This window comes from Carassius auratus, chromosome 30 (genome assembly GCF_003368295.1).
Source record: "Carassius auratus strain Wakin chromosome 30, ASM336829v1, whole genome shotgun sequence".
Taxonomy (NCBI): Eukaryota; Metazoa; Chordata; class Actinopteri; order Cypriniformes; family Cyprinidae; genus Carassius; species Carassius auratus.
In genome coordinates this window covers 26,318,866-26,328,843 of record NC_039272.1, presented here as the reverse complement: position 1 = coordinate 26,328,843, position 9,978 = coordinate 26,318,866, and the positions used below count along the sequence as shown (strand labels likewise).

General features: G+C 37.3%; 1 protein-coding gene and 1 pseudogene across 2 annotated transcripts; one reads left to right on the top strand and one right to left on the bottom strand.

The window, feature by feature from the left end:
* Positions 1–1,552: 1,552 nt before the first annotated feature.
* On the top strand, positions 1,553–6,774 carry LOC113049812 (high affinity copper uptake protein 1-like; annotated as a pseudogene).
* An 808-nt stretch (positions 6,775–7,582) lies between these two features.
* On the bottom strand, positions 7,583–9,849 carry LOC113049813 (anaphase-promoting complex subunit CDC26-like). 2 transcript variants are annotated; one of them, XM_026212459.1, is made up of 3 exons: positions 9,813–9,849; positions 9,284–9,389; positions 7,583–7,940 (listed from the first exon to the last, which is right to left on the bottom strand). In XM_026212459.1, the coding sequence occupies exons 2-3, from the start codon at positions 9,362–9,364 to the stop codon at positions 7,755–7,757; spliced, it is 267 nt and encodes an 88-aa protein (XP_026068244.1). In that variant the 5' UTR covers positions 9,365–9,389; positions 9,813–9,849; the 3' UTR covers positions 7,583–7,754. The 2 variants fall into 2 exon arrangements, with proteins under 2 accessions (XP_026068244.1, XP_026068242.1); XM_026212457.1 differs by having other exon boundaries at positions 9,284–9,427; positions 9,813–9,848.
* Between the last annotated feature and the right edge of the window lie 129 nt (positions 9,850–9,978).

Sequence of the window (9,978 nt, the reverse complement as noted above, 5' to 3'; positions counted from 1 at the left end):
TTGATTGCAGAAGAGTTCGACAAAGGATTACTAACATAATAAAACAACTCCAGGTATATTTTTGATGAGGATATGACAATGCAAAATGGTTAAAATCTCTTAAAAATCTATGCTGAATGATAAAGACCCTTTATTAATAATTTACTTTACTTGGGGAAAAAATGGAAAAAACATTAGTATATAAGTACATAAACCGATTAATCGATTAATCGTAAAAAATAATCGACAGATTAATCGATTATCAAAATAATCGTTAGTTGCAGCCCTAATCTAATCCTGTTTACATGAAATAAACCTGCTCCCGAGCAGGTTTAAGCTTGCGGACCTGTTGCTATGACAGCAAGAACCAAACGATCCAAGATCACGCCAAATCGTCAACAATCAAATCCAGCTAACTGAGTTAGCGACGTACGAAGAACGGGCCCCTGGGCTGATGACGTCATTGTTTAAGAAAATATACGGATTCGCTGTCCACATGAAAATGCAAGGGTGGCATTTTCGGATTTATGTACTCTGGAACCTGCATGGTTACAAAAAATATCTGTTTCACTCTCCCAAAACACTGGATCTGTGTGGATGAAACACAAAATTTACAATATAGCTAAACGCGTCTCCGTGTGGACTGGGCCTAAGACGTAATATAATATTAGCATTAGTATAACTATGTAAATATTTAACACATTTTATACCCCTCCCTTTTTGATTTCTCACTGTCTTGTTGTTTATCTTCATGGGAACGAGCACACAGCACATAATCAGATCACTTGTACAGTTCAACACTGTTAAAAGCTGTTCTTTAAACATCAGTAAAATTCTTCTTCAAGCACACGCACTGTCCCCGTTAGGAGCAAAGCCACAGGTTTATGTCTGTTGAGGAAAGGTCATAATTTGCACAAACAATCAAAACCTATTTGGACCAAGACAATTGTTTTGCATTGTGACATCAGCGGTGTTTTCATTTTCTGTTTTGTTATTTGACAAAGTGAAAATGTGCGAAGTCTGCAAATCCAATGAGCTTTTAATGTCATCCCTAAAGAAATGAATTGTTGCACAAGTTTTGGGTGTAACACAAAAGACAGAAACAAATTATCTCACAATTCTGACCTTTTCTCACAATTGCAAATGCATAGCTAGACTTCTGTATTGTAAAGTCCAATTCTGAGGAAAAACTTGTTTGCGAGTTTATATCTCACAATGACATGTTATGAAGTTAGAATTGTGAGATAGAAGCTCACAACGATGAGAAAAACATTTCGACTCTTTTTCTGTTTGAATTTGGCTTTGTGCCACTGAATGAAAAATAAAAAGTTTACCTCACAATTCTTACAAAAAAAAAAATTAATGAAGAAAATTCAGAGGAAGAAACGTTAGAATTGCTATTGTTCAAAAAGGTTGGAAAGTATAAGAGTAGAGAATTAGCAGTTTGTCCCAACTTCTGGCTGGAGCTATAGTGAGTGGCTGAAGAGAGGCGGTACTTCCAGGGTTTTGTGGGTGTGACTAACACCTTGTGATTGGATTAATGGCAGAAGAGGGAAATGAAAAGCAGATGAGAGGTCACATGAGCAGTCAGTGCAGTACGACCAGCCTCACACTATATCCCTAAAGCTGTTCCTGAACACTAGCTCTGTCGTGCTGCACATGACTCGCTAATTGCGGCCTGATTGCCGAGACATACTTGAGAACAAAAGCCTGACAGGAAATACTTTTTTACTAAAAAGAAAAAAAGGACATTTTTGTACTGTCAATCAGAAAAAAAAACCTCCATTAAGAAACCAAGGAAGCCAGCTGAGAGAGGTGACAGATTTTGCCTGGGTGAGTTATTTCTGGGGAAACTCTTCAGTGGATTCTATTTTAGTTGATTTTTTGGTTTTGTATTATGTTCATCAATCAGATTAGTTTGTATCAGATTGCTTAATGGCAGAAAGGAGTGAATACAACTATTAACAGACGTTTAGTCATGTTTACAAGCAATCCATGGTATCTCAAGTGTTAATGTCTTTGTACTATATGATTACTGGATAAAATATTACAGTATTTACATGGTAATATAAAGAAAACTGAGATGCATGTCCAAAAAAACTACCAGTTTAACTAGGAATTTGAAGAGATTATATTGTTATTGTGCATAAAAATGTATAACTTTGAACTAGTGTGCAGACGTGTAAGTTATAAGAGAGTGGACACATGATGAGTTTTCCTTCTGGACAACACTGCACACTGTCTAGACTGTGTATGAAGACTGGAAACAAGCAGATATTTATTTTCTGAGTGTACTTTCTGACTTGCTTTCCCCTTTCTTCCACTGCTCCTCAGTTGACCTGGTTAGACCTGAATCTGAGCTAATTGTGAGGAAAAATTCCATTCCACGCTCTTGTAAAACGGTGTCTGCTTCGTCAAACAACAAAATGCTGACTACTGGCTAGTACAGAAAGTCTAGATAATCACATTCACATCTCTGATGAGTGTTTTATCCCCGAGGCTGTCCCAGACCTTTAGAAAAGTGGGTTTGCTGCTCAAGGGAGACAATAATTGTTTTATAGAGGTAACTGTTTGATTCTCTGGACGGTGAATAGCCTGGGGTTGTCTGAGCATTCGATTGTGTCTGTTTTTCCTTTGTCAGAATTTGACTGAAAATAACCAGTGGCTTCATTTAATACTCCGAGACCGTGAGAAGTATCTGGTTCCTAAAATAGGTACGAAATATCAGATTAACCCTTTAATATATCCACTAAAAATCACTGCTATACCAGTTAACTAAAAGTCATTGCTCAAAAGATTTAAATTATTTCTCAGAAAAAGAGGCAGTTGTTTGCACTTAGCAGATACAACTTAATTTCATATTTTATATATAACGCAGTGATATTCAGATATTTACAAGTATCCATCACTCTTTGGGGCTGCTGTATTTCTGGCTGCTGCTTTTAACCTGTAGGACAGGATCTTACAGATTTTCCTTCTGTGGAACCTGCATCAAATTCCTGAGCTAAAAAAGCTACTTTCAAGATCCAGAAACATTTGAAACATTCAGCTGTAGTATGTTCTGCTCCTTTCATTTAGCAGAGTAGTTCTAGAACATTCTTTATTATCCTAGAGAGCTGTCAAACGCATAACTTGAAGGTTTGTACTCTGATCTCTCCTCAGCACCTCTGTGAAGGAAGAGAAATATGTCCAATCCACACAGTCACCATATGAACCCAACCATGCAGTCAGTCTCGGACCATCACGGGGACCATGTGATGTCCCCCAACACGGGCCACGGAGATCACATGATGATGGTAAGACCACCAGGAGTCCATTAAGCCTGCGTTTCAGTGTTTAGAACGTTGACTTGATAAAAATCCATCTTCGCGTATTAAAGAAAGACGTGATCATGTTTTCTGTTCATTTAAAGCTGTCGTTCAGTGGAAGTAAGACTACTGCGTCGTTAAAATATTATCAGAATTGTGTTATTCATCATGGGGAAAAAACATAGGTTGAACACATTGACTGATTTATTCTTACAGCCAATGACCTTCTACTTTGGCTACAAAAATGTGGAGCTGCTATTCGCTGGGCTGGTCATCAACACTCCAGGAGGTGAGATGAAGGGCTGTTTTAAACTAACATGGGGCGTATGAATATGAAATCTGTTCGATTTTCTTCTACGATTCCGCATTCTCTGTTTTCTGTTTGGATTTTTTTTTTGGAGTCTTTGTTTTATGATTTTTACAAATGTATTATCAACAGACAGTGGCAATCAAATTAATGCATAATACTTTGTAAAAAAAAATTTAAATCAAATGGAAAAAAATAATAATAATAATAATTGTAAACAAAGTGAGGGTTAAAATTTAATTGTTATATTTCTATTTAATAAACATTGTTGTTATTGCTTTGTGAAGTACATTATATTGTACAAACGTGATCTATTTCTATCATATGTAAATGTAATCATAAATGTCTTTATGTGCTTTAATATTCACAGACGTTAGTCCATATCAGGATTTGATTTAGTGTATTTAATTATCCAAACTTTGTCACCCTCATGTCCTTCCAAACCTGTATGAATTACTTTCCTCTGTGGAACATGAAAGATATTTTGAGATTAACATTTTAAGATATTAAAAATCACATATGAAATATTTTTTTGTGTCCATACATTGCATGTCATTGGCCTCCAATATTCAGTTCCCAACATTCAAAATATCTTTTTTTATTTAATTTTTAGTGTTTTTTGAAAGACATACAGGTTTACAACGATGTGAGGAAATGACGACATTATTATTATTATTATTATTATTATTATTATTATTATTGTTGTTTTCCTTTCCTTTTTTTTCTTTTAGCATGTAGGTTTTTTTTTTCAAAGTCATTCACACCGGCAGCAATTTGCAGTGATGAAACAATAACATTATCCAGTCTTAATAAATTAATTTCAAGGCAAACTTTCATGCCAATGAGCATTGACTTGCCAGTGCGAGTGTAAAGCAACAGTGCAGTGACTTGCCATCCTCCAGTGAATCACTTTCAGTGTGAACCTAACTTTACAGAGGACCTAAAATTCAATATTGAACAAAGCATTAAGTGTAATAAAAGAACAACCAGTGGTGTTCTTGTGAATAATGTCATAAGATCCACTAAAAGGCACGTGTACTGGTTGCACAGGTTTTAATAAGCTGATGCATCTGAATTATCAGAACAAAGCAGAATATTTTTGCAGCCAGGAATTCCCGGTTACACTAGGGTAATAAGATAAAGTAGGTGACAATGTGAGGGTTCCTGGGTTTTAACCTCTCTTCACCCTCGTCTCTAGGAATGGTGGGCGCGTGCATTGCTGTGTTCTTGCTGGCTGTGTTCTACGAGGGTCTAAAGATCGGCCGTGAGTTCCTATTGAGAAGGAATCAGGTGAACGTGCGTTACAACTCCATGCCTGTCCCAGGAGCTGATGGCACCGTGCTCATGGAGACACATAAAACAGTCGGGTCAGTGAACGGAGTACTCATGTTTTCAGGATGCAATGCCAAAAAATCTAAATGACTAAATGTTCTCTGTTATGATATGGAATGGCCGCATGTTTCACCTGAACTACGTGACAAAATAAGTCAAAACCAATTGCATGTTGACCTTAAAAGTTATAAATACTGAAACCGGTCCATAAATGAGACCATTAGCCCCACCCGAACGTTACTGTCCAAATTTATAACTGGAGTTTTTGTGTACTATGTACAGTACATATTTATGGAAGCCCATTTCTGCCACATAAGAAAAAAAATCATGCTTTGAGAAGACATGATGGCATCAGTAAATGATAAAAGAAATCAAAATGATCAGATTAAAAAGTCAGCGGTATGACATATCAAGTCATTATTATAAAACAAACTACTCATAATTACTTCTAATGTTATTATGGACTTTTATCTCTCAAATTCTGATTTATCTGTTTATATCATAATTATTACTTATAATTATGTCATAATTCGGACTTATGTCATGATTAAGCTTGTAAGCAAAATAAGCATGATAATATAATGTTAATAATTGGCCTTTATATTGTTTATATATTAGCACCAAGGCCAAATGAAACAATTCAGATATTATCTCTATTATTAGATGTATAAAAAATAGATCCATTTATTAATTTAGTATCCAGTATTTTTTGTCTCTTTTTGAAGCACCACCTTGTCTGCAAACCGCTAGCTCCGATTGAAAACCTTTTCTTTCTTCACGGCTTTCAAAATGAGCTCTGTGAAAAACAGGCAAACCCAAATCAGCATTAAGCCTGTTTCCACTGATCTAATCATCCCCTGAATGAAGTCACTGCCGCACGAGTGGGTAAACATGCATGTCCCAGGTTGTCTTCACACCGATGACCTGCCTTTTCTAATCCTGTAATCAACTAAACACCTGCTTCGGTTCTCTCCTGCAGACAGCGAATGCTGAGTCTGGCGCACTTCTTCCAGACGTTTCTTCACATCATTCAAGTGGTGGTCAGTTACTTCCTCATGCTGGTGTTCATGACGTACAACGGGTACCTGTGCATCGCTGTGGCGGCAGGCGCCGGCTTCGGCTACTTCCTGTTCAGCTGGAAGAAGGCAGTGGTGGTGGATATTACAGAACACTGTCATTAACCTCTCTCGTGTATAACCACAAAAAACACCCACTTCACAATCCCAACATGCACCGCGACTCTATATGTGTAGAGCACTATATGATTTCTTTAATCTCCGTAAATATCAACCAAGTGGCTCTATTCATTTTCAAGCTCTAAAGCTCTCGTTTTTGTACAGTTTGCCCCATATTTCATATCCCGACAACCGTTCATCATCACCATCCTAATAATAGCATAAGTGGGCACAGCCTATCAGTCTACCTCCATAGTGCTGACGGTCACAAATGCCATTGTAACATCTTACAGATTCTTCTGTTTATGAAGGTGCTTCTGGGTGACGAAAGAGCCTTACTTAACCCTTTGCCTTAAATGAGGGAACACCAACATACACCCAAGAGGGCGACCGTAGACTCTAAAAGCCAAACTGGATCTGGTGGACCCAGTATATATATAAAAGTGGTGGGAGGGGGTTGTTTTTTTTCCTTTGGAGGTTGTTATGGCCAAGTGTTTCAAATCGCTGGAACCACCGTTAGTAATCAGTGACCATTGTTTAGACATAAACACTGGACTGAATGATGTTTGCACAAGAAAGAGAGGTTCGAAGTAGAACTTTGCTCCCTTTTGAGTGCTTTTAAGTAAATATGGGGAGATTAGTGGGAAATAAATTCTATCTGATGCCAGTGTCACCGATTTCATTTTTATAATTTATATTTGTAACACTCAACTGTACTTGTCATCAATGTTTTCTGGCTTTCTTTATGTGGATTCTTTTATGTTATGACTTTTTTAGATGAAAGATTCTGGCACATCTGTGATGTTGAGCGAATCATGAGTTGTTAAAAACATTGAGGTCATCGCTTCTGATAGTTACTGGGTCTCGGAATCTGGATTCTGTGTGGAAATTGATGATAGTTATACTCCTTATTTGAAAGGAGTGTGCCTTTTACATACAGGACCCAATGAAAGTGTCTCAAGACCACATATCTTAAACCAGCTAGCATGTAGGTTTTAGAAGAAAGCCTGTTAAAGTTTTTTTTTTTTTTTATACATTTATTTTTTCCTGTAATTTTCAGTTTTTTTTTTTTTTTTTCAACTGTTTTGTAGCAGTTGTCCCTTTGTAGAATTGTTCTCCATCATCACAGGTGTTACTCAAGCTGCAGATTTAATATATATATATATATATATATATATATATATATATATAAAGTAAGTTTGCATTGTCTTGAGTGGGGAAAAACTACAATTGTGGACTGAACCTCATTTCCAGCGCTGTGGCAGTGTAATGATTTCTTAGTCCGTTTACAGTTCAGTCAGGTCTGTAGAGTAATGTACTGTAATCATGAAGAAAAAGATGAATAAATACTGTATGATTTCAAAGAGAACTTCTTGACCACCTCATTTATAAACCAAACCATTTTGATGATCGGCTCATCTGTGTAATATTAATCCTTGTCTTGTTCTTGTTGTATTTTACAGTAAAACAAAAAGAGACAATTTTCCACATCCAACTAACAAGATTTTATTAACTCGAGTAGAAAAATAGTCCTCTGTAAATCAGTTATCACAAACACAGTTAACCAAAGTCTTTCAGGTCGTGCATTATTAAATCCTATGTATGTTCGGATTCTTAAGACCTTGTAGTGCATTTTCTCATGTTTGCACATTTTCAAAACTGAAGGTTCCCAAAAAGCGAGGGTAAGGTGTTAGGCTTTGGGAGGGGTTTGTAACCGATTCGCTCGTGGATCATCTGCTCCCTGGTCTTCCCGTCCGTGCCGCCACCTGATGCGCCGCTCATCTCGCTGGATGTGGCCACACCAACTACATCCACCTCATCCCTCTGTTTCTTTCGACTCTAGACAGACATGAGTAAGAAACATGGAGATTAAAACAAGATCAATCTATGCTTACACAAAACTATCTTTAAGTATCATACAGTTTTGCTTAAATATGCTATAGACAAATTGTTGTTTCCTGCTCAAACCAGATGGCATAAGTTTCACATATGGCATTTTCACAGGTTTTTTTTTTTTTGTTTTATCATCACTGTTAGCTGCTCCAGATTGGTTTAGGTGTTTGGTTGACAGGTATTTTGCTACACACGAGTCTCAGTACCAGAAGGAATTGTAGGTGAGGGAGTGAATGTACAGCACTCTTTTCTACCTTCAATAACCACTGCCCACTGCTTGGGGTGCGTGTTCACGGTGTGTGTTCACGGTGTGCGTGTACTTGGATGGGTTAAATGCAGAGCACAAATTCTGAGTATGGGACACCATACTAGGCCAAACGTCATGTCACTTTATCCTACAGCTGAAATGAGTAGTTTTTGGCTGGTCATGTGATCACAACATAAGCACAGTTTAAATACTATGTCTCACGAAGAATCCATCTTTTTCCTAACCTACTGCATTTTAAATCATGAGGCACTTCTGGTTTGTGGAAGTTCCACTTAAAATTAATGAAACAAATCATAGTTGCACTGCAAATAATCCTGATCCGTCTGAATGAGCTGTTAATGTTCCTTCATGCTCTATTTTCAGGTGTCAGGAGATTAACATTACACTTGGTATATTCTAGTACGTTATTTTAAACATTAAGTATTTAAACGGTAGTATTCAGTTCTTTAGCTTGTTTTGCCTGCTTCTTAAGGCTTGACTGAGCCTGGTTTCTTCCAAAGTTTTTCCCCCCCCTCCTTTTCTGATGGAGCTTTGGTTCCTTACCACTGTTGCATGTATGATGACAGTGCCTTAACAACATTGACACAGTTATTGAAGTCAATTAAATCAATATTGAACTGACCTAAATGGAATAATGACATTATTGTCTGCTGTAGCTGAAATTAACCAAAAATGTCCAAACAATTTGCAAGATTAAAACTGATATTTTCCAGTTTATTCATGTAAAGTTGCTGAGAAAATCTGAACAGTACAGTATAAATCACTATTTAAATAAATGTGACTTGACTTTAGATTTAAAACTTGTTAGTGTGGGAACCCCTTTAACTGATATCTCTACCACAGGACTGAGCTTACTCTTAATAAATCTGTCAAAAGGAAGAGATCGTTCCAGTTAAACGGTTATCACTTGCTTGTTTCAGTGTTCTTTTCTGGAAACTCCTAGTAATTTGTATATTAAGCATCTCCCAAACATCCAGTCGTGTGAAGAAGTGAATCTACTGGAGGATCCTCTGGACTTTACCTCCAGCTCTTTCTTGACGCTTTCAAACTCCTCAGTGTCGTCCAGCTTCAGCTCCAGGCGCGTGGGCTTCCTGCGCAGCATCTTCTCATCCCAGGCCTCTCGCTGCCTGAAGCGCGTGAAGAAGACAGACGATAAACCACTGAGCTATGGATACAGTTTAATTATAGCTCTGTGAGATGAACCCTTGTACACATTTGTCGCAAGGAAATTAGTATCAAAGCAGTCGCTCTGACTGCAATACCGATATCTGTACACATAAGACATATACTAGTATTTAAAGTTTAGCATTTTTAAGTAATGCATATACTGTCAATTTAAAGACTGTTTCATCGAGTCCTGCTGCAATTATTGTTTAGCAGCTACATGCTAATTCGCTCACTAGCTTTGAACTCTCGAGTCTTAAACACAAACATTCACAAACACCAGGGTACTGAACTATGAAGAGTGTCGTTTATTGTATTCAGCATGACAGATTATAATCGAACAATTTGAACTGAAATATATAACTGTCTGACACGACGCCACTCACCGCAATCAAACACGCTTCCATACAGGAAGTTCGGAAGGGAATCATGGGAAATGTAGTAAAAGCGCATTGAGAAGAAACGAGAGGACAGAAATCAGTCATTCAGGAGCACGATGATAGAATAAACTGAGATAAAATGCTGACTTGTTTGAAGTGGTCTGTGTTTTAT

Excerpts from the sequence above, each read along its gene's own strand:
- LOC113049813 (XM_026212457.1), bottom strand. The coding sequence starts at position 9,833 with ATGGAAGCGTGTTTGATTGCG. Across the intron at positions 9,428-9,812 it reads TGGAAGCGTGTTTGATTGCG|CTCAGTGGTTTATCGTCTGT; the intron begins GTGAGTGGCGTC and ends CTGTATCCATAG. Across the intron at positions 7,941-9,283 it reads GCGTCAAGAAAGAGCTGGAG|AGTCGAAAGAAACAGAGGGA; the intron begins GTAAAGTCCAGA and ends ATGTCTGTCTAG.